This window comes from Neltuma alba, unplaced genomic scaffold (genome assembly GCF_004799145.2).
Source record: "Neltuma alba isolate B1F8T4 unplaced genomic scaffold, ASM479914v2 tig00013395_pilon, whole genome shotgun sequence".
NCBI classification, from domain to species: domain Eukaryota; kingdom Viridiplantae; phylum Streptophyta; class Magnoliopsida; order Fabales; family Fabaceae; genus Neltuma; species Neltuma alba.
In genome coordinates, this window is record NW_021637655.1 from 67,741 (window position 1) to 90,029 (window position 22,289).

Genomic DNA, 22,289 nt, shown 5'->3' on the forward strand with positions numbered 1-22,289 from the left:
ACTCTTTTGCTCTTCTCTTGACTAAAATCGGATAAACTAACATACCCGAATCATTTTTACTTTTCATGATCTCTCCTTTGCTAAAACTTCGTGGCAAACTGGAAACCGATCAATTGTATTTTTAGCCCAATCACTCACAAATTCAACATCCAAAAAACCAGATCAGTAAAAAGAACAATAAGCAGATAAAAGAGATCAACAATTTGAAACCCGTCAATTAGCAAGTGAAGAATGTCCCTAAGTGAGCGTAGGTTTGAAGGATCTTGCTGGATAGTTTGGGTGCAAAGTGCTGTGGCTTTGAGATACTTCTCTAACTTTAAAAAAAAAACTCATTACCCTGATCTGTCAGAGATATTTTTTCTCCTTCTGCTGAAGCTGGGGAGTTGCCATTGGTATTCATCTTCAAATAGAAGAGACTCAACTGCGAAAATTTGGAGCTTGCTCATTATTTGAAAAAAACAAAAAAAGGTTGGAACTTGCCTTGCTAAGCGTTTTCTCTTCCTTCAGATAAAGAAAAATAATATCGTGAGCACAAATTTACAGATCCCAGCAAAACGACGTTGCTTGGCCACTGAATGATTATTAAAACGGTGCGCATAAATGATGAGCTCTTGGTGCTCATCATTATGCTTAGCATGGAAACTGAGTCCCCACGTAAGAGCTATTTATAGTTTTTATTCCCAGAAGAAAAAAATGACGGCCACGTGTGCCTGTAGTTAGCACTCAGCCTTTTAACACTCTAGTGATAACCCTCGCCACTCTCATATTCCAGGGGAGGAAAGCCGGGGACGTGTCGTGCCCACTGCTCAGTGTTCATCGTTAGGCAAAGCGGACGATAAGGCCGAGCTGGGAGCGCCCTTGCCATGGCCACGTCGTCGCCCTTCTCTCTAATTCCTGCTTCTTCCTGCCAGAAAACTCCTGCCCCTTGTCGTCGTCTAAAACTACCATGGCCCCTAAAGACTAGAATTTCGAGGTTTCCGAAGTCCACACCAAACACCATTGTCCGTGCCACGTTTGGCCAGAAGAACGCATTACAGTACAGGAAGCTTGGCGACTCTGACCTTAACATCAGCGAAATCACTCTTGGCACTGTAAGTATTTTTGGGTTTCCTTTAGTGAGTGTGACTTCTTTTCATAAGATAGAATTGGTAGAATAGCGATTGGAAAGCTTCACTTGTGTCTATTCCATGAAATTCCGAAGTTCCTTCTGTGTAACAGCGATTTAGTGAGCTGCATTGCCGAGGTGTCTTCGATTCATATCTCAGTTTCTACTTGACTTGACTTGACTCTTGGAGCAAAATCTGTGTGTAATAGACTGCTTTCCTACGTTACTGTCCTATGAAAAAGGAAAGGTTGAATATTCTTTTAGTTCAAGAAATGTTAAAATCCTGTGGCTTGGAAACTATCATGATTTATCTTTCTTCAATTGAGTATGCTTGATGGTTGATCTTGACAAAACCCACTCGAAGAAAAGGCTATGCTTGTTAGCATTTGAATGCCAACAAAAAAGGGGAAGGAAAAAAAGAAAAAGAAAAAAGAAGAGGGATGCATAGTTCTCAGACCTGAACGTGCCTCTTAATGTCATTTCTACATATTGGTGAGGCTCGAATATCAAGTCAATTACATTGGCCGTTTACTCAAAAGAAATATTGCGTGAACAAGTGCGTTAAGTTATCATACTTGAGGTGAAGTTTTATATAAGTTGACATTATAATTTTGATTTCTTATTCACTATGGCTTTCAAGATAGCGGCTCCATCCTACCTAAAATAATTGGACTAGCCCGAGGAATGGATTGATATTCTTACCGATTAAAAAGGATTACAATAGTTTTATGCTTTTGTCATAATGTCAAAGAATCAGCAACTTGTTAAACAAAGCCAAAAGTCAAATGCTCGCGGATTTCCAGAGGAAAAGAAACAGGGAGGATAGATGAAGCATCGAATGGAAATCTAAGACATGAATGTCACGTAACTTCTCAAGGAAAAGAAAATCAAGAATTGGCTTAAGAAATGATCAAGCGGACAGTTTTTGTTTGGGTTGATGCCTAGTAGAACGTAATTTGTTCTGCTTCAGATCTCTACTTCCTAAAAGTCTTTCAGCCTCATTAGCCAGTGCTAGATTGGTAGAAAAAATTTCTTCCTCAAATTCCTTTTCACTGAATAGCAAAATATGCTTCTTTTTCACCTATATTCATTGCACCTTGGAAGCCCTGTTGCACCATAAATATGTAACATGAGTGGTTTGTGACACTAGTCTATGTAGCTACTGATTTAATGTCATATGTGCATTTATCTATTTATTCATTGGCAAGTCTGAATCATTTGATCAATCACACTTTGCAGAATTACGTTTTACTGCTTTCCCAATTGACCTTTTACTCATGCTACTCCCATTCTTTTGATTGTTCTCGTATGGTATATGAGTAACTTAGTTTTGCAACTTGCATATCCCATATTTCCCTGCTAGCAGTTTGATGTCACTATATTTTGTGGCATCCTGTCTGGTTGTTGATGGTTGATTCCTGTAACATTTCAGATGACATTTGGGGAACAGAATACCGAGAAAGAAGCTCATGATATGCTTAGCTATGCGTTTGAGCATGGCATTAATGCTCTAGATACTGCTGAAATTGTATGTTCTTCAAGTCTGATGTGCATCTACTTCCTATGTGTGCTCACTCTCACGCAAAAACATATCTATTGTTCAACTGGAGTCCATGAATGTGCTTAAGTAATTGTACTTTGTTTTAATATTTTTCTCATCTTTTAGTTGCTCTCCACGTATAATTTCAGTTGAATCAAACATGGAAGATTCACCAACTGGACCCTTTGGAACATATGATTAAAGCTTACTATTTACTAATATTGTAATTGTAATCGAAAAATTATCATGAGATCAACAACACTATCAAGGTCTACAGCACATATTCCTTAGGGTTAGGGGATTAGGAATTCAGATGCACAGACCCATCAACTTCATTCTCGGCCTCTTGCTGTTTAGGGGATTAGGAATTCAGATGCACAGACCCATCAACTTCATTCTCGGCCTCTTGCTGTTTTACATTTTTCACTGATTTGCATTTGTAGAACCCATCTGGCAGGGATTTATCTTAGCTACAGATTTTCTTTTGGATCTTTTCCGTGCCCTCAGGTCTATTCAAATTCATTGTTTCAATAAAGCATAATCATTTTTTGTTTTCTCAGGTACTCGTACCTTTTTCTGATTCCTGGCAGAAGTTTATGCTGTCTCATTCTAAAAGTTTGAACTTTGATTTTAGATGAAAAAATAATTGAAAAACCTATGTATCCTCTATTTTCACCATTGCAACTGAATTGTTCTCTTTACGTAACCATGTTAGATTTTCCAGTGACAGTTACAGTTCTGATAAAAATTGCTTCTATTGCAGTTTTCCACTTACAAATGGCTTGCAATCCACCATTTTTAGCCAGACTAACAATTAGACATTATTTTGTAGTATCCAGTTCCACCGAAGCAAGAGACACAAGGAAGAACAGATCTCTATATTGGTAGCTGGATGAAGTCTCAATCTCGCGACAAGGTATTGGGCGCTCAGCTAACAACTATCTTATTAATTTTCACATGTGCTCTTCTCACGTAGGCTGTTGGCTTGCTGCAACCACTATGCCTTGATTACTTCCTGTGTGGAACGACTCATTTGAGCCTTGACAGTAACTCTTAATAGTAATATTATCTCTACAGAATATGTTCCATTTTAATTAGTTTTGCAAACTATTATATAATAGAATGATTTATTGCAAGTATGAATTGGTGCATTATTACGCTTTACAAGCCATCTTGATTTCAATCTTGAGATCTGGATATAGGTCTTCTTTTGAAAGATATAATTTGAAGCTTAAGACTATTGTGATCCGTGTTTGTTGATAGATTATTTTAGCAACAAAAGTAAGTGGTTATTCTGAGCGGACAACCTATCTTCGTGACAATGCAAAAGTTGTGCGGGTTGATGCTTCAAATATTAGAGAAAGTGTCGAGAAAAGTCTCAAGCGCCTTGGCACTGATTATATTGATTTGTTGCAAATTCACTGGTAAGTATACAGAGTGTAAGTTCTTAAATCATGCTTACTTTTTCTTTATTTTTTTATAATATGTATTCTTGGCAATGACTACCTATGGGGGCTGCTATTTTCTTTCAATGTCTATGCATTAGTTTCTTTATTTTTGATCCACTCAGATCAGTGTATTAGACTATGCAGCATTAGGATAGTGCATGTGTGCCTTATTTAAAGTTACATAATAATAAGTGGCACAAACTGTTTTCGTGTTTATTTGATCATGTGAATTGTTAAAGAAAATGAAAGATGTGCACAGAAAAATGTCTTTTTTATTACTGATAATGTGAGTGGTGATGGCATGTAAAATTCCTTGGCCAAATATTTTCCCCTTCTATCATATAAAAAATTAAAACATTCTTCAGCAAAAATTTTTATGGCACCAGAGAAGCTGCTTTATAATTTGGGAAGCTAAATTAGAAATTTTTAAGCTAATGGCCTTATTAAGAATGTGCTGATCTCTTTTATGTTTCACTGAAGGCCAGATCGCCATGTAGGATTGTTTGGATCTTCCTATGACCCTTCAAAATGGAGGCCCAGTGTTCCGTTTGTGGAACAACTGCAAGCTTTTCAAGAACTTATTAATGAGGGAAAGGTGATTGATTTCTATTTATGTTTTTTTTTCTAGTTGTTTAACAGCATCTTGACAAATAAAGTTAACTTTCATTTGGAAGACTGGGGTAATTTTTCTGTTAAAATGTGTTATTTCTGAAACAATGAGCTATAGTGAATCTTAGTTTCAATTGGTCTGTTTTAGTGACACTTTGATAGAAAATTGGAACTGAGGAGTGATGGAAATACTTATGTTAGGCTGAAGAGATATGTAGAAGGAAGTTTGAGTTTTAGCAGTTAGGTTTTTTGAATGATGGAAGTTGTCATTGGCATTAGTTAGCCCCAGTTACAAATAAGCTGTGCAAACCATTGAGAGGTTACTTTTCTGCATGGGCTTGTGCCTGGGTTTATTCAATTTGTTACCAAGGTATTCTAAGCGACTTGGTTGGTGTTGTCACAATTTTATACGCTGAGACTGCTAACAAGGCTTATCTCCCACACTCCCAACTCCCAAGCTAATTTTCTGTATAAGCGTGTGCTTACTGCTTAGGCTTATCTATTTCACCAATATAGCTTAAACTACTTAGTTAGGAATGGAACATGCTTATACATGAAGACTTTTCTCAAGGCTTATCTCTAACAGAAGGCTGTGACTAATGATCTGAGTTTCTTTCTTTTTTTCCTTTTCTTTTTTTTGCTTTTTTTGGGGGGGGGGGGTGTGTTCTGGATGATCTAAGTTAATTCTCTCAAATTCTCTCTTTCCTCTTACTCCCTATCAGGCTCTGATCACATTGTCATGTGCGTTCTATCATGCATGTTTTTAGCAGATATTTGAGATAGGAGATTTTTTTTATATGAATCAGGTGCGCTACATTGGCGTATCTAATGAGACCTCGTATGGAGTGATGGAGTTTGTCCATGCAGCTAAAGTTGAAGGGCTTCCAAAGATTGTCAGTATCCAAAACAGCTATAGTTTGCTTGTTAGATGCAATTTTGAAGGTAAGTCCCTGTCTGACAGGAATCCTATGTCATTCATATGACATATATCATTTGCGTTACCTTCTCCATCGAGTAACTACTATATCTTGCAACAAAAGCCACGCAGCATAGGCCATCAGGGGGGAAGAACATAACATGGCATAACCATAGGAAGCAATATTACGTTGTTCCTAAACAGGCCCCAAAAGAATGGTTCGTTTTGCATCTGCATCATCGATTATGCTGATTGCACTTGTTGAAACTTATATGCTTTAAATGGAGACTTGATTCTGTAAATAACGACTAAAAATAGGCAAGAGGCTTGGTTCTATTTAACTACCAACACAATTAGTTTCTCCCGGAAATACGCTACCTGCGGTGGAAAATTGAAGATGGAAAGAAAAATGCTACAAAAGAGGATGAATTGGGCTTCGATCCAGTGATAACTTCTTTATTTTCTTTTCTGTTTTTGCGGGAAAAGTGGGGTGGAGAACACAAAAACAAATACTCCTTCGGTCCTTAATGTAGGAGCTAATTAGGGAGTTGATGTTGGTCCTATATGTAAGGCCTATTTCACATGTTGATATTCCCCCAATAATAATCAAGTAAGAGAGGGAGGGACTGAGAGAGGGAGGGAGGGAATTGAGAAAAATGCTTAAGGTATTTTAGAAAAAAACGTATCATATTAACTAGTTTAACTAATATCTTTAATTTACTTAAATTAATTAATTAGGTCTTATATTAAAGACTGGAAGAGTAGTAATCAACCATATGTAACTCGCTAAGATTAGATAACCAACTGAACTGGGTATGTGTATATATTTCATGCCTTTTAAGAACGTGAAATGAGAGTCTAGTTCAATGTCTAGTCTATTCTAAATTGTATCGTCCTTCGATGTTTATGAATCTGAATGTTTAGAACAAAGGCAGTAAGTGGCAAGACTTGATAATGTGCTCTTCAAAGGATTTATTTCACGTACTCATGCGCATGCAAAGTCACATTTACTCAATTGCCATCTTTTGTGCTCTCTGTATGACCAGATTTTTGGATCCCTCTGGCTTCAACAAATATGAAGTCCAAATACTTCGTTGGAAGATTGTTATATCTCCAACCTAAAGCTGGTGTAAATTCAAGTATCTAATAACACAATAATGTTGAACTATAAAATATATTGTATCATCTGGCGTACCACTACAATTCCCAAAATTTAACTCGGAGCTGCTTCAATTTAGAACGCATGCCTTGGAAATTTCCTTTAAAAAAAAAAATTCTGATCAATTCCGGTTGTGTAGCCTTACCATGAAACTGATAAACGAACCTTGTAAACGCTTGTTCCAAACTCAGATTCTGACAGCATTACAAGATATTACAACTTCAGGCCAAAAAAATATATATATATTTTCCTAGTCTAAATACTTAATTATTCATTCTTGACCATATCCGTTTTTTTCGCCTTAATGACTTTTGAATTTTTCCTTTCTCTTCGTCTGATTTATTGCAGTTGATCTTGTGGAAGTTTGCCACCCAAAAAATTGCAATATAGGCTTGCTAGCCTATTCCCCTCTAGGTGGTGGATCACTGACAGGAAAATATATTGATATAAATTCCGAAGCAGCAAGAAAGGGAAGGTTTAACCTCTTCCCCGGTTACATGGAAAGATATAACAAATCTGCTTCACAGGTACGTTCTAATTTTAGGCCATGGTAAATATCCTGAAGATTATAGTATTCTGGTAATAATGATTTTTTTTAATCCGAAAATGGTAATAAAATAGTACAACAGCTTGATTTCGAACCAAGAAGAACTCCTATATCAGTCATTTATTTGATTAGATTTTTGGTATTGTGTAAGAAAATGCTTGTTTTGGATGGTAATATGCGTTGCAAATTTTTAACATGCTCAGTAATCAGCAAGAGATTAGTTCTGCGGACTTATTGGCCGTGAGAAATTGTGTAGTAAATATGTCATAACCCGTCAAGCTTTATGTTAGTCAATTACAGAGGGTGTAATTTTCAAAGTCTAATCAATACAGGAACAGTTTGCTTGTTGGGGACAATGATGGGCTACAATAGATGGGTAGTTTCTACTATACGTGCGGTCATAAGATGGATACTTAATTTTTTTTCCCCTTATGATTTATGCTGCTAATGGCATGGCTGTGAATTGTAGGAAGCAGCAATGAAATATTTGGAGCTGGCCGAGAAGCATGGCCTAACTCCAGTTCAGCTTGCACTTGGGTTTGTAAGAGATCGCGTATTTGTGACTAGTTCGATTATTGGTGCAACCTCCGTTGATCAGCTCAAAGAAGACATTGATGCTTTCACAGAAACTGAGCGCCCTCTTCCACCGGAGGTCATGGCTGATATTGAAAATGTTTTCAGGAGATACAGAGATCCTACCACTAACCTTTAAATTTAACTGCTTCCAAGATTTTTTTTTTTTTGGTTTCCTTGTACGGTTTTCCCGTTGGATTTACTCTCTAAAATTGTTTGTGCCTCAACCTGATAGAAATGCTCTGTCCAAAAAAAAAAAAAACCTGATAGAAATGCATAAATCGAGGCTTCCAAACAAATACCGTTCTGTTTTTATTGATTTTTTTTTTATAAACATAGATAAATTTTTTTATTGGAAGTCAACATGAGATTTAAACTTCAATACGTCATGAGAGTGGAAATTATTATAATTGAGCCCAAATGTATAAATAGAACAGATACTAGAAGAAAAAGAAAATTATTAATATAAAACTCTTTAATTTAATCCAATCATTTTTAAGGAAAAAGTTATTAAATTTAATGTAAATCAAGAAGAATATTGAAATTAATATTTTTTTTCCCGAGTGAAATTACTATTCTTCTTCAATTCAAAACTAGAAAAGAACCAAACAACGAAGCTAATCGCGAATGTGGTTTAGGGTAATTTCCACAAAGCTCGTAAAGCTGATCAAACTTACGCAGCTCTCATTGCCACGTGGCAGTGACGTTTAGTTAGTTGGGGGACGTGAATGCGGTGTAAGAAGCGCGCCAATATCTGAGTCCCCCGTCTTTTGAGCTGCAAGCTTCCCTCTCATTTCGCCTGCTCTCTCCGATGGATCTGCAACTTTCCGCATAGCTTCCTTCTGCTTAATCCAATTTTGCTCAGAAAACCCAGATATTCATGCTAATCATTTTTAAAATCTCATTCTTCCAAATTTAGTTTTTACATCCAATTCTTCAGCAGGTGAATCCAGACTTTGTTCTTCTCGGAGGGTTGCAATTTCAGATTCAGGTACTTCATTTTTCAATTTGATGGAGGCCGAAAGAGAAAAGCGTAAACATCTATGAAGTCTGTCGCGCGAAAGTCGCTACCGCACCACCTGATGCAGTTGTTGACACTTGAGCTTTGTCTTTGGCGGTTTCATTGCGAATTTTGCAGATGGAATGGCAGATCTTGCTAGCAATGTAAATATTGAACAAGTACGTTTCCCTGGATTTTCTTCTTCATTTTCACCTAACTTGATTCTCCATAATTTATCTGTTGGGCAAACGATTGTATATATCTATATACATATACATATATATATATATATATATATATATGATCATGGGATTTTCAAGTTTGCTGAGAAAATACTGAGCTTAGTTAATGCTATTAGCTTTATAAAGTTTTGGTGGATACATATTTTTGTGCCATCGTTCACCATGTACAGATAAATGTCACCTGTATACGGCCACCCAGGCTTATGGCTGTCACTCGCCTTCCTGTAGAATTTTGGAAGCATCAATACGAACATAAAATATAAAAGTTGCAGCAAACTAAGCTATTTATAAATTATAAATAAACAATATGGTTCATTTTTCAAATTATATAGCCCCCCTCTAGCTCAATACTATATTATACGGGAAAGTTTCTCTAGCCGAATAAGTGAATACTTGAATCAGAATTTAAAGGAGGGCTGTAAAAGGGAAACTGGTGTTCCTAGTCTTGTGCATAGATAATATGACATGGAAATTGGAATATTTTACTCGACTTGGCATCAATAGCTGATTTCTAGCAGGGGCAGGATCAATATCTGCTTTAAATGATCGAAGGGGCTTGACATTGTTCGTGTAACTTGTCCTTTCTTGTTGAACTTGTTTTCATTTTTCCAATAATTATTTGTTGTGATTATTTGGTTATATTTTAAGGAAGATTACGTTGGTTATATTCTTTATCTACTAATATTTGATTTCTGTTTCAATCCTTTTTAAGGCACTTCTTGCTTTGAAAAAAGGCACTCAGTTAATTAAGTATAGTCGGAAAGGAAAGCCAAAACTGTGTCCATTCAGACTCTCACCGGTGAGTTTTGACTGCAAGTTTAAATTCAGATATATATGTTATAAAATATCTTCATATGAGTGATTTTAAAATTTAGTGACACTAACAGGATGAAACAACATTGATTTGGATAAGTCACAGAGGGGAAAGAAATCTGAATTTGTCTTGTGTTTCACATATTATCTGTGGACAGAGAACGGTAAGTTAAATATTAGGTCCGAGTTCATGTCAATTTATGGTTCTCTTACCACTCAAAAATATGTTTTCCAAAGAAAAATGTTTCTATTTGCAGGCTGTCTTTAGAAGATATTTGTGTCCCGAAAAGGATTCTCTATCATTTTCTCTTCTTTACAAAAACAGTGAACGGTCGCTTAATCTGGTCAGAAAAGTTGGCAACTCTAACTATAGTTTTACTTGGTCAATTCAATAGTAATTTTGAATCCAATGCTTTTCCTTTTTATGTTTATAGATTTGCAAGGACAAAGCTGAAGCAGATGTATGGTTTACAGGCCTCAAGGCATTAATATCTCCAGGACAACGTCACAAGCATAGGCATACCAGAAGTGACTTTTCTAGTGTGAGTTTTAACGTAAATCCTTTGAATGATAATTTTTATCCAAAGGGCCAATCATTCATTGCCTTTGCAATGGAAGACAAACTTCCCGCTATTAGCAAATATGAGGAATATGAATACTCCGCACTTTTACGGAGTTACTACTTCCTGCCACAATTGCTGCACCAACTTCAATTTTGGCTTTAATTTTTTGTTTATTTTATTTTCCTCATTTTCTTGACCATATATACAACTTTCATATGTCTACTTTTGAAAAATTTTGCAAATGGCATGGAATATATTGTAAAGTATACTCTAAAACTTTGATCCGGAGTCTTAACCGCCGTCTTTTGTCATTTATGAAAACATGGTCTAGAACTTTGGATTTTTATGAAATTTATATGACTAATCTAGCAATTATTCAACTACATAAAATGTAAACCTCCATCGTCTAGTAATCTTATCTTGTGTCTTGAGATCTTGTATAAGAGGTTGCTGTTTCTATGAATTCAAGAAATTGTAAGTCATAGATGTTTTTTTCATGCAGTGACCATTCTTTGCAGGTTTATATTTTGCAACATTTCACTGAGGTACTTCTTTTCTTTTCTCTTTCGTTTTTTCAATTTCAGGTGCAAGGGAGCATCGACTTTACTCATGATGGTCATCCTTTTAGCGCAACGGTAGAGTACCCTTCGAGCAGCCTTCATGGTCGAATTTCCATTGATTCAGGTTCTCACGACACTTTATTGAATTGGGCAAGCTCGGATGTGGGGTTAGAACGTGCAAATATGCAATTGAGGGTAGGAGCCGGAGACAATTTCCGTCTTAGTGTGTCAAGTGCAGGATCTGGAATTGATGACATAGAATCGCTTGGAGACGTTTACATATGGGGAGAGGTTTGGGCAGATGGGGTTTCATCTGATGGACTGGGGAATCAAGTCCTTGTAAAGACAGATGTCTTGATTCCCAAGTCATTAGAGTCAAATGTTGTTCTTGATGCTCAACAGATTGCATCTGGTGTTCGCCATACTGCTCTAGTTACAAGGCAAGGAGAGCTTTTTACTTGGGGAGAAGAATGTGGGGGAAGACTTGGTCATGGGATTGATAAAGACTTTAGCCGCCCTCGGCTAGTTGAATTCTTGGCAGTCACTAACATTGAATTTGTTGCATGTGGAGAGTATCATACATGTGCTGTATCTACATCCGGTGATTTATTCTCTTGGGGTGATGGTAATCACCATGCTGGAATTCTTGGTCATGGAACTGACATTAGCCACTGGATACCAAAGAGAATCATAGGCCCTTTGGAAGGACTTCAAGTTTTATCTGTTGCATGCGGCACATGGCATTCAGCATTGGCAACCTCCAATGGGAAGTTGTTCACCTTTGGTGATGGAGCATTTGGTGTCTTGGGCCATGGAGATATAGAGAATGTTCCATATCCAAAGGAGGTGCAATCATTGATCGGACTAAAAACCGTGAAGGTTGCATGTGGAGTGTGGCACACCGCAGCTATTGTAGAGGTTATGGGCCAAACTGGTTCAAATGTCTCATCTAGGAAACTCTTTACCTGGGGTGATGGTGACAAATATCGTTTGGGTCACGGTAACAAGGAAACTTACCTCCAACCCACCTGTGTCTCTGCACTTATTGAATACAATTTCCAACAGGTAGCATGTGGGCACACTTTGACAGTCGCCCTCGCTACAACAGGTCAAATCTTCACTATGGGTGCGACTGCATATGGTCAACTAGGGAATCCTCTCTCTGATGGAAAAGTGCCTGTCATGGTACAAGATAAGTTGGTTGGTGAATTTGTTGAGGAAATAGCATGTGGAGAACATCATGCTGCTGCCTTGACATCAAGAAGTGAACTATATACTTGGGGGAAAGGTGCCAATGGAAGATTGGGACATGGAGACATACAAGATCGGAAATCTCCAACATTGGTTGAAGGCTTGAAAGACAGACATGTAAAAAGTATCTCATGCGGCTCAAACTTCATGTCTTGTGTTTGCATCCATAAATGGGTCTCTGGAGTTGACCAATCTGTTTGCTCTGGTTGCCGGCAAGCATTTGGTTTTACTAGAAAAAGGCACAATTGTTATCACTGTGGATTGGTGCATTGTCATTCTTGTAGCTCTAAGAAGGCATTGAAAGCAGCATTAGCTCCAACACCCGGAAAACCACATCGTGTCTGTGATGCATGTTATGCAAAACTTAAAACTGCTGAGACTGGCCATGCTTCCACTTTAAGCAGAGGAACTACCCCTCCCCGTAGGTCAATAGATAATAGAGAAAAAATAGAATGGGTAGAGGCAAAGTCTTCAAGAGTTCTCTTATCTCCCATCACAGAACCTGTCAAATACCTTGAGATAAGGACTAATAAGCTAGGAATTAGATCTGATTCCTCTTCCATAGTTCGAGCTTCTCAAGTTCCATCACGTTTGCAGTTAAAAGATATTGCATTTCCAAGTTCACTGAGTACCATTCAGAATGCTTTCAAGCCTGCTGTGATACCTCCTAGTCCACCAAGAACCCCACCTGCCAACTCTAGATCTTCATCACCATATGCAAGAAGACCCAGCTCGCCACATTCATCGGCTCCTGGATTTTCTAAAAGTATTATAGATAGTTTGAGGAAGACTAATGAGATTCTGAATCAAGAAGCATCGAAATTGCACAAACAAGTAATTTTCTTACTGACATAACTCCAGTGATCATTCGGTTTATTCTGTGAGGATTAGGAATACATATCTGCATTTATAAGTTTATGAATATTCCTTTACCTAAATACAGATTCGAAGTTTGAAGCAGAAGAACGAAACACAGGATACGGAGATACAGAAGCTTCAGAAAAATGTTGAGGAAGCCACCTCATTGGCTGGGGAGAAATCTTCAAAGCATCAAGTAGCAAATGAATTTATTAAGTCCATAAAAGATCAGGTATCTGTATTTTATATATTTGTGAGTGTTTGTGTGTGTGTGAGAGTGAGAGAGAGAGAGAGAGAGATGAACTATTTTACTGGTTCAATTAAAATTTTCTTCTTCTTTAAGGCAACAATGGAAGTGTGATGTGTCTTAAAGAAATGGATGAAAAGAAAATTTCTTCTTGACTAATCTACACACATGCTCCTCTTTTGCAATCTTCCTGTGAAATATTTTTGGTACCAAGTTTTCAAATGAGTAATGATTTAGAAAGAAAGCTGATAGGCAAAAAGAGAACAAAAGTAGAATGAATAGGAGAATAGTGAAAAACCTAGAATTCTAATATGAACTTCGCTTACAATCATAATCGTTTCCCTTTATCTACTACACATAGTTAGTAAAAACCCTAACTCCTTTAGCAGCTATTCTGTTACTAACAAAATTAAGTACTTAACTACTTCTCTCTACGCAAAATTTACAACTAAAAAAGGCAAACTATAGTCGTTCTTTCAATTTGCTAACTTTAACTATTTAATTAGGTAGACTGAACAATTAATATCCAACAAATTATGTGAAGCCTGAGAAAAGCTTTTAATCAGCATTTCTAGCTCGTCATCCTAAGTAGCTATAATTGATGTTGCTTTTGTTTGGAGTCAGTTGAAGGAAATGACTGACAAGCTGCCACCAGAGGTTTCTGACTGTCAAAGCTTGAAAATCATGCAAGACCAAGCAGAAGATTTTCTAAGGAAAACTGCAGAATCTGAAACTTTTTCCTCTTTACCATCAAGCTTAGAGTCTGATCGACTAAATGCAACTACTGATACAACTGCTTCGGATGGCGACTTTGCTAAACCACAAGAACAGAAACTGGAGGACAATGAAGATGCTGCAGGAACCAATTCATGTCAAGATGGTGGAAAAGTTCAAGAAAGCAATGGATCGTCTATTTCTACTGGAGGAGCAGCAGTACTTCCACAAAGCTCAGAACATGGTTCTGGCTCACTGAACTATTCCAGACCAAGGAAAGAAGGAGAGACAGAAACCATTGAACAATTTGCACCTGGTGTGTACGTGACACTCATAGTGCGGCCCGGTGGTAATAAAATTTTTAAACGAGTTAGATTCAGGTACCAATGTTACTTCTTGTCCGAAAAGTTACATCATATTTCTCGTTTCTGTGTTCCCTTTGTGTCTGTACCCGGAGCCTTTTTTCAGAATAACATATTAATTGACTTCTTGTATTGGTTGCATCTGGATCTTAATGTTGTTATGTGTATAAGTCAATGATTGTATGCAAAAGAACAAGTGATTATTGAATACTTTTTTTGCTTCTTCTATGGTCGTAATTTGCAGGCAAGCAATTTAACCATTGATTTCCATTAAAAGTTATAGAGGATCAAGTGCGAACGTTTAAACACTGGTTCTCTTACATTTGCATGCGTTATTCAGGACTTGAGATAAGTTGCATAATTCATAACTCATAAATAATACAGCTTTTTGTATATATCATATCATATATTTATTGATCTATTAGGACATCATGAAGAAGTTTGATCCTACACTTTCCCACTTTGATAAGTAGTGGCTAACTCGACAGCAGAACCCACTGAGTCATTTTTACATACTCCAACCATCTGAATGAATTTCTGACTTCAACCTTCCAATATGTCTAATTCTCTAATATTTTTATCTTTATTTTCCGGTCGCAGTAAGCGAAGGTTCGATGAACAACAGGCAGAAGAATGGTGGAGCAAAAACAAAGAGAAGGTGCTTAGGAAATATAGTCCATCAGCAACAAATTTTGCAGCTACAGGACCACCTAGCACTCGCCCTCCTCCGCCGCCGCCGCCTGTTGAAGAGAACGTTCAGTCTTCACCTTCCTAAACTTAGCATCCTATATTCCTATTCTGTTCACCTAGGCATCAGGTTAGTTTGATGGAATGGTAAATAATCCACCAGGTGTAAAGAAGTAGGCACATTAGTTCCACCTCTTCTTTTTTTTTGGGGGGGGGGGGTCAATATTAGTTCCAATTATTTTGCGGCAGAAAATTTTGTTCAAGAGCATTCAACAACGAAACATAACTACAACTCTACTGTCTGATTTTGGCAAACGACTATAGAAATAGGATGATCACTTTTGATTTTCAAATAACATGCTCCTCCTCTTTGGCCAAATTTTTTTTTTTAAAAAAAAACAATTCGTCTTGCCTTCTTAATTCACTGACAACTCTTCTATCACGTCTTTTCTTCTTTTGCGAGATCCAATGATCACTGGGTTTATTGTACGGAAGGTAAAACCTCATGGTAAATCTATATGGTGCAATATTCCGTTCATTTCCAGCTCCTGTAACTTTTTTTTATCATGACTTCAACTTGAATTTAAGAAACCTTCGCAAGAATTAAATTGAGGCTGCAAAATGGCGAGCATTAGTCCATCCTAAAATACAGACTAGCAATGTACTTCTCCGATTTTAAATATAAGACTCTTATGATATAAGAGTTTTATATTTAAAACTGAAAGAGTACATTGTTAAAATAGATTTTCTAGAATCATATATCAGTCAACACACACACGGACAACAATTTTCATTTATAAATCAATAATATAGCTCATTTATCATTTTATGAATAATGCAATGCATAAGGCGTCCAATTAGTTAAATAATAAGTGTGTTCCTTTATGTTAGTATATAGTCCATGCATTTAACATTTTATTTTATGAGTTATTAATAAAAAGCGGGACAGAGCCATTTTTAGATAATTATTATTTTCCTCTTGACCTCAATTTGATGTCTTGTTCGTGTCATGCACGATATGCAATGAATAATAATGCTAAATGACATAGGGGTATACGTGGGAAAAAACATGGGGCAAACAAGAAAGAAGAGGCTACAAGTTTATGCAGACAAGAGGCGAAGAGTGAAGAAGGAAAAAACATGACATTTACTTTTTTAATTATTATTCAATCTCTCAATTTTAAATTTTAAATTAAAACAATATAGTGCTTCTGGTAAAGTTTTAATTTTAAAAAAAATAACATACTGCTTGTTTGGAATGGCAGTATGATTATTTAAAAGTAATTTTTCAATAATAATTTATGAATTTTTATTTTTATCTTTTAATGAAATTGAAAAATTAATAATTATATTTTTCTAAAAATGATAATGATATAGCTATACAAAATATAGAATTAAATATTATAATTATAAAGCTATAGCTCCACTTATCAAAATTTAAAAACCAATTACACCCAGAAAAAAGTGAATATAATATTAATCCTTATTGTTTATGTATGTTTATTATGTTATTTGATAAACTAAATAATTAGAAATATATTATTAATTGTGTAATTCGTTAAAATTTTAGGTATTTTTAGAGTGGAAAATGAGTTGATGATTGAAATCATTATAGTGGGCACAAAGATCTCTGGGGATTTGCACTTGCTGAGGGGGACCCACTTGATGATGGCAACTGAGCCCTCATGAGTGAGAATCCATCTCACCCTTTGAAGTTTGAAGCAAAGTTGGCCCAATCTAAGAGACAGCTAAGGGCAACGAGGTCATTTCATGAAGGTGTTGTCAATCAATCCAAAAGGCAAATGAAACAAAATCATGTTATATGCCCTTTTTATTTTATTTTCTTTTATTTTTTCCCAACCTATCATCTTTATATCCTGTCTGCATCAATCATCCTTCACTGTCAGCCTATTTCCAATTTCCGCAATAAAAACCCTAAAAAGGCCCAAACCCACCTTGCTTCCCACTCAATTCATCAATTATACCCCCCCTCACTTTTTCCCCCTGGATCTCCCATCTTACTCGTATTTGTGAATGTCATAGGAACTTCGTTGCTTCCATTTTTATTGAACATGGCAAACAAAGTAGTAGTAATAATAATAATAATAATAAGCAATATGCCAATATTGATTATCATCTTTCATGATATCAATCTATAAATCATAATATATCATACTTATATGTAAAGTTTATTACTACTATAGTGCAGTAGAGCTCGTTAATCATTAAGCTTATTATGCTGCAGCACTGATTCAATAGAGTACCAATGCTGATATAACTTGATAGTATGAAAATTCCTTTATAAATAATAGATCGCAAGTTCAATGCCACTCGTAAACATTTACCAGTGAACAAGCTAACTTAAAGGTGTTTGGATGGAAACCAAACCATAGTTTCAAAAGTGTTTTTACAGTTTACGAAATAAATATGTGGAGGAGTTTGTCTCGTTCTGTAAGAGAAGTACTTTTCAATGTTGCCAAATACCTTTTTATCTGTGAATGTTTGTTTTTGTACTGATCTCACTAATTAAAAAAAAAAACAGTGTCAGTGATAAATACGTGAAAAAACTATATTTTCAGGTGATGGAAGAAACATGACTCAATCGTTGGATTCTCAACTTTCAAAAACAAAATAGATGGTGGGTTGGTGTGTATTATATAAAATCCAAAAAATAATTACAATATTTATAATTTCTATGCTCATTTATAAAGGTGAGAGGCATGCTTGGTATTTAGATATTTTGATTTATATGTTTATTCACTACTCATAAAATCCCCAAACACTAATAACCCAAAGTCTGCAACAAACTGAATGATAATAATATGGTTATATCAAAGACCGAGAGATATGTTTCTTCTACCATGAATAATTTTAATGCAAGGAAATCACTTGCGTTACGGAGTCATCGTAATTATGAGTCTAATTATGGATAAAATGGTAGGTCTTGAATTATTCGATTTCAGGCATATAAGTGATATAGAAACAACCTACAAGACCTCCCCCTAAAAGGATTGGTAGGGTTACCAAAACCACTCACCATATCACAACCTTTCAAGTAATCTAGGATTTATCAAAAGCCAAACCACTTGAAGCAAACCCCTGAGAGGAAAGAAATACAGTGTTCCTCTCTATACTGTTCTTTTACCCTCCCTCTTAACTATAACTTCGTCCCCACCATTAGTCCACCTTCTTCACATCTCTCTCTCTCTCTCTCTCTCTCATGAATTAAGCAGAGTTGAATCACTGTGCTGAAAGCCTGAAATCAGATCAAAGTCATTTTCCTGGCTTTCATCTTCGAAAACCAACCGAGCTAGCTAGCTAGCTCAGCTTTTCTCTTCCCACATCCTCTCATTTCGCTGATAAATTAAAAGTAAGTTAGTATACCAAAACACAAATCATCATGAACCCTCTTCAAGAATTTGACTTCCCATCATCGAACGCTACCTCAAATCTGACATCTTCATCCTCGTCGTCACCCCCATCATCCACCACTCTTAGCCGCTACGAGAACCAGAAGCGCCGCGACTGGAACACCTTTGGCCAGTACCTCCGGAACCACCGACCGCCGTTATCGCTGTCCCGATGCAGTGGTGCTCATGTCCTAGAATTCCTCCGATACCTAGACCAGTTCGGGAAAACTAAGGTTCACAACCAGCTCTGTCCCTTCTTTGGCCATCCAAACCCTCCTGCTCCCTGCCCTTGCCCCCTTCGTCAAGCATGGGGCAGCCTTGATGCCCTCGTCGGCCGCCTCCGCGCAGCCTTCGAAGAGAACGGCGGTAAGCCGGAGACGAACCCATTTGGTGCTCGAGCCGTGAGGCTGTATCTTCGTGAGGTGCGTGATTCTCAAGCCAAAGCTAGAGGAATCAGCTACCAGAAGAAGAAACGGAAGCGTCCTCAAGAACCTCCACCAGCATTGCCACCATCGTCATCAGCAAGTAATCAGTAAGCAATATTTATCACAAATTCTAAATAATTTAGTCCTTCACAATTCACAAGCCTTTTTACTCGTTTATGCCCTACGAATTAAAAGCGCCGTCGCGATACGATCCTGATGTTTGTACAATACGCCAGGTAGGGCTTCAAAACATTGTGTCACGTTGTACTGTGATATTTGTGTATCATATGTTGTATCCTATGCATATGTCTGTGTGTTTATTAATTATGTGGCTCTGCTCATTAGGTTGCTTCTCAGGTTATTGTGGCAAATGGCTATATATAAGCTAGTACTTTTGCTTGCATCATTGCTTACCCTTTATTATTAGTTTACTTTAAGCGTTTCTTTACTTTTAATTCATATTAGTAATTAGTGGGTGCGTGTGTGTGTGATTGCTTGTGCAATAGTTGTGGATGCGCTTTGTAGCTTCCTAAGATTCCTCGTCACCTATACTATTAAATCACTTATAGTTGCCTAGTTCATTTGTGCACTGATGAAGCGAAGCTACGGCAAAGATATATAACGAATTATGCAATGAAAGGAAATAATTCAAGAAAATTTGCAGTGCGTACTGGTAGATGAGTGATCTATTTAAGAGGACTGTGTAATAACCTACTGCTATCTCGCATCCAATTTCTAAATGGGGCAAGACCTTAGAACTTCACATGTTAATAACCAGCTGGTTCTTCCATAGAAACATAAATACAAGTGAACTTTTATTAACCAAAAAAAAAAAAACCCAAATACATCATATGAAGTTATTGAAAAATATACATTTGAAAAATTAATACAAAACATTTAAACGTTTCAGCATTAATCTATCTCTATATTTTGTTATCATGACGACTTGGTGATCATCATGTACGATACACATCTGTATTGAACTACGGTATAATATCGAGGAGCTCCTTCCTTCTGTTATGTGAGAGGGACAATAATTCTGTAATCTCTGTGTTGATGATTCTCTTGATTCCCCCTTTGAGAGGCGCTTGATTTTTCATGCATCGAATGCAGTAGAAGGTCTCTGTGCATGCTTTGTATTGTTCATTCTTCCGAACAGATAAAACAACAGCTCAAATGAAACATAAAACAGTAATAATAACCAGCTTCATGAACATTCATTTTTTTTTCCCAAAAGAAAAGAGAGAGAATGGAAGTGACGACTCTGGTGAGTGTAAAATTTACAGAAAGGAGAAAAGAAAGACTAGACAATGCAGTTCAATGAGTGATGTGATTGTGGTCAGGCTCTTGAAGTTTGTGTTGCCAACACACACACACATATAAATACACACACGTATATACACAGACATAGAGACTTTCTGTCTGGGGGATTCTGATTATCTACTTCAGTGGAAGTCAACAGAGGCTGCACGCAAGCACCTTATTAATAATCCCATTATTCCCATAAATGGTGCTTCCTTTCATCCCATGCTTATTAGAAGGAAGAGGATCTCACCCCCGGCCAAGGTCTCTGATACTCTTTGTAGTATCATGCGTCTTCAATTTTTTTTCCTCATTTTCTCATCATCATTATCTTCCGTGTAAAATGAAAAATGTTATATATATATATATATGATATCTTATAAAATATAAAGTTATATCGTCTTATCATTATAAGATATCATATGTCTTCTGTTTTATTTAGAAGATAATGATAGGGGAAGCAATTAGAAATGTGAGGCGTGACAAGGTCCTAGAGGATTTGCCATTAGAGGTCTCGGGCCCTAAATCCGGACGCGGATTGGTGCTTTCTAAAGTACAGAAAGTTGCCTTACATAATTTGAAATAACTATATAATTATTGTACTTCTCCCTTGAGCCAGATAATAGATGCATTTGTGCTGGTCAAAAAGATAATAGATGCATTTGCTTTTATTCTATAAGACTTTAATTCAGTTTATTTTCATTAGTAAAGCAAATTTATTATCTTCTAAATTTTGAATTTTTTTAACTTTTTTTTACTGATTACATATATTAAAGAAATTTTTCATCAAGAGAACAGCTTATAATGGAAGTGAATGATTATAAAGGTTACTTTTTTTTTTAAAAAAAAGAAAATTGTTATGAAATTTCAAGTAAGAAATATAATTACTACAAAGTTTCAATAACTATAATAATAAATGATAATTGCAATAACAAATTTCAGGGAAACAAGTGATAACTGCTCACTTATTATTGAAACTTGTTGGTAATTTTTTTTTCTTGATATACCTCACTGTAATTCTCCACTTAAAAAAAACAACCCAAATATTTTATAATCAATAACTAATCTACTTTATTAATTTTGACAACACTCCCTCCGTTTCTCTGTACAGAGTGTTTTCAGGTGTTTTGCACGTATCAACAAAATTTAGTCACAAGTATGCAAATGTTTTATTTTTGCCCTTATTTATTAGACTCCTTTCCAATCATAAATCAAATAATTATTGTTTTCACTGTATAATTATTTTTCTGACAGCTTTTAAAGAGCTAATGGATGAAACGGTCCAACCGTTAGAAACTATGACAAACCCCTTGTTTTTGGGTAAAAACTATGACAAAACTCCTAGTAGCGAGCCTTTTTGGTTGTTCGTTTTTGAAGCCCAAAAATAGCTCATTGTTTTCATAAGCATGTTTAAGAAGTTTGGATCTACCAATGGAAGTTAGGTTTAATAGAAAGGATTACTTTCTCACAACGTGACAAGGTAAAATTTGAATCTTTATTGAAAGAGGTGTCTGGCCAAGTTTTAGAGCAAGAACGACTAGGGAAATCCGAGGCTGAGAGAGCTCGGTGCAGCAACGTCACAGGTGGCTGAGACTTGACGGAGAAGAGGGAATCGGCGCCAGAGGTGACAGCGGAGACAAAAAGGCGATAGAATTCTGTTGGACTAAATTCCATTGGAGAGCATTAATTGCACTCTTACTAGTGAGTTCTTCCAACAAGCACAGGTCATTAGAAAACGAAGCCCCGAAGGGCTTTGTTTGAATTCTTGATTTAAAAACAACTTTTTGGTTTTTAAACACAAGAAGATGAATCCTTGTTTTTGTTTTTATATTTTATATTTTAAGAAATTGAAAAGATCTTCTTTTCTTCTCGCCTATCATATATAACAACGGTGACACTTGTTAAATGTGATTTTTTATATTTTTTTATTTTAGATGCAATTGTTTAAAATGATTATC

General features: G+C 36.3%; 3 protein-coding genes across 3 annotated transcripts; all 3 read left to right on the plus strand.

The window, feature by feature from the left end:
• The first annotated feature begins 771 nt into the window (after positions 1-771).
• LOC114736984 (protein tas) lies at positions 772-8,116 on the plus strand. Its single transcript, XM_028924865.1, has 8 exons — positions 772-1,091; positions 2,538-2,633; positions 3,478-3,561; positions 3,909-4,069; positions 4,574-4,688; positions 5,509-5,644; positions 7,126-7,304; positions 7,794-8,116. The coding sequence occupies exons 1-8, from the start codon at positions 864-866 to the stop codon at positions 8,034-8,036; spliced, it is 1,242 nt and encodes a 413-aa protein (XP_028780698.1). The 5' UTR covers positions 772-863; the 3' UTR covers positions 8,037-8,116.
• Positions 8,117-8,889: 773 nt separating this feature from the next.
• On the plus strand, positions 8,890-15,528 carry LOC114736996 (PH, RCC1 and FYVE domains-containing protein 1-like). Its single transcript, XM_028924876.1, has 9 exons — positions 8,890-9,076; positions 9,852-9,938; positions 10,027-10,116; positions 10,210-10,296; positions 10,387-10,494; positions 11,100-13,160; positions 13,270-13,416; positions 14,056-14,525; positions 15,108-15,528. Exons 1-9 carry the CDS (start codon positions 9,041-9,043, stop codon positions 15,280-15,282), a joined length of 3,261 nt encoding a protein of 1,086 aa, XP_028780709.1. The 5' UTR covers positions 8,890-9,040; the 3' UTR covers positions 15,283-15,528.
• A 2,843-nt stretch (positions 15,529-18,371) lies between these two features.
• Positions 18,372-19,435, plus strand: LOC114736995 (protein LIGHT-DEPENDENT SHORT HYPOCOTYLS 4). Its single transcript, XM_028924875.1, has one exon. The coding sequence runs from the start codon at positions 18,595-18,597 to the stop codon at positions 19,138-19,140; it is 546 nt and encodes a 181-aa protein (XP_028780708.1). The 5' UTR covers positions 18,372-18,594; the 3' UTR covers positions 19,141-19,435.
• Positions 19,436-22,289: the final 2,854 nt, after the last annotated feature.

Excerpts from the sequence above, each read along its gene's own strand:
- LOC114736984 (XM_028924865.1), top strand. The coding sequence starts at position 864 with ATGGCCACGTCGTCGCCCTTCTCTCTAATTCCTGCTTCTTCCTGCCAG. Across the intron at positions 1,092-2,537 it reads GCGAAATCACTCTTGGCACT|ATGACATTTGGGGAACAGAA; the intron begins GTAAGTATTTTT and ends GTAACATTTCAG. Across the intron at positions 2,634-3,477 it reads CTCTAGATACTGCTGAAATT|TATCCAGTTCCACCGAAGCA; the intron begins GTATGTTCTTCA and ends ATTATTTTGTAG.
- LOC114736996 (XM_028924876.1), top strand. The coding sequence starts at position 9,041 with ATGGCAGATCTTGCTAGCAATGTAAATATTGAACAA. Across the intron at positions 10,117-10,209 it reads TTATCTGTGGACAGAGAACG|GCTGTCTTTAGAAGATATTT; the intron begins GTAAGTTAAATA and ends TTCTATTTGCAG. Across the intron at positions 10,297-10,386 it reads GTGAACGGTCGCTTAATCTG|ATTTGCAAGGACAAAGCTGA; the intron begins GTCAGAAAAGTT and ends TTATGTTTATAG.
- LOC114736995 (XM_028924875.1), top strand. The coding sequence starts at position 18,595 with ATGAACCCTCTTCAAGAATTTGACTTCCCATCATCGAACGCTACCTCA.